The 1584-nt window shown below is 40.0% G+C and overlaps 1 protein-coding gene across 1 annotated transcript; it reads right to left on the bottom strand.

Moving 5' to 3' along the window:
• Positions 1-298: 298 nt before the first annotated feature.
• LOC134303012 (GTPase IMAP family member 9-like) lies at positions 299-1046 on the bottom strand. Its single transcript, XM_062988257.1, has 2 exons — positions 492-1046; positions 299-382 (listed from the first exon to the last, which is right to left on the bottom strand). Exons 1-2 carry the CDS (start codon positions 1044-1046, stop codon positions 299-301), a joined length of 639 nt encoding a protein of 212 aa, XP_062844327.1.
• Between the last annotated feature and the right edge of the window lie 538 nt (positions 1047-1584).

Genomic DNA, 1584 nt, shown 5'->3' with positions numbered 1-1584 from the left:
AGATTAAACATCACTACAGTGATTATTTACTAGGGTTAAATGATGGTAATATGATGGTAATTTACATTTGCAGCAATCTACACTTTTACTAATATTGTGCAGCTCTGTGTTTATTTTAGTCTTTCATTAAAGCTACTAAACCTTCCTGCTTCTTACTTTAAGTTATTTCCACACCTACTGCTGCTGCTGATTCCACCTTAATCATTCCCATCATCCACACTGATATGAACAGGTATTACATTCCTAGTACCACATACCTCACTACTGCTACTAGAACACCAGCTGCACTGTAAAACAGTTATTTGTGTTGCTCCCACAATTCCTCCCAGGTTCGGCTATGTGCTTCCTTATACATTTCATTAGTATAAAATCCTCCATTCCACTGCACTGGGATGTTTACTGTGATTTCTATCTTATGTGGAGGATTAGTGACCTGCTGTATGTTCTGTGGTTCAGCGGTGGTAAAGATTTCTTCCTCTATTCTGCTGCACCATCCTGTCTATCTTCTGCAGAAGTTCAGTGACCTGCTGTCTGTTCTGTGGTTCTGCATTATTAAAGATGTGAAATCTTCCTCCACACTGATCTAAAACCCTTCTGAGATGTTCATTCCTGCATCTTTCCTGATGTATAATTTCCTCTCTTACACCCTCAGCATGAGTAAACAAAATGATCATGTGATCTGTAACCTTCTTACCAAAAACCTTCTGTAAACTCTTAATTATTTCCTCTTCCTGTTCTGTAAATGGATCTAATTTGAAAACCAGAATGAAAGCATGAACTCCTGGTTGTGAGTGGTAAACACTCCTGCACAACTCCATCACTAACTGATCTTGTGTCAGTGATCTAGTGTCAAACAATCCTGGTGTATCAACCACACGTATGAACTTTCCTCCTACTCGAGTCCCTACAAGTTCGCTGTATTCAGTTACAGAGTTTAAAGATCTCTCTGATCTGAAAGCATTTTTATTCAGGATGGTGTTTCCTCTTGCACTCTTCCCAACACCAGTCTTCCCCATCAGCACGATCCTTCGTTCCTCCTGGTTCATTTCAGCAGATCTGATCTCTGTTTTAAATGACACACAACACATTCACATATATAAGAACCACTTACAGTGGGCCCAAAAAGTATTTAGTCAGCCACTGATTGTGCAGGTTCTCCTACTTAGAAAGATGAGAGAGGTCTGTAATTTTCATCATAGCTACACTTCAACTATGAGAGACAAAATGAGAAAAAAAAATCCAGGAAATCACATTGTAGGATTTTTAAAGAATTTATTTGTAAATTATGGTGGAAAATAAGTATTTGGTCAATAACAAAAGTTCAACTCAATACTTTGTAACATAACCTTTGTTGGCAATGACAGAGGTGAAACGTTTCCTGTAAGTCTTCACCAGGTTTGCACACACTGTAGCTGGTATTTTGGCCCATTCCTCCATGCAGATCTCCTCTAGAGCAGTGATGTTTTGGGGCTGTCGCTGGGCAACACGGACTCCACAAATGTTCTATGGGGTTGAGGTCTGGAGACTGGCTAGGCCACTCCAGGACCTTGAAATGCTTTTTACGGAGCCACTCCTTCGTTGCCC

Source organism: Trichomycterus rosablanca, chromosome 2, assembly GCF_030014385.1.
Source record: "Trichomycterus rosablanca isolate fTriRos1 chromosome 2, fTriRos1.hap1, whole genome shotgun sequence".
NCBI classification, from domain to species: Eukaryota; Metazoa; Chordata; class Actinopteri; order Siluriformes; family Trichomycteridae; genus Trichomycterus; species Trichomycterus rosablanca.
This window is presented reverse-complemented; position numbering and strand designations above follow the sequence as displayed.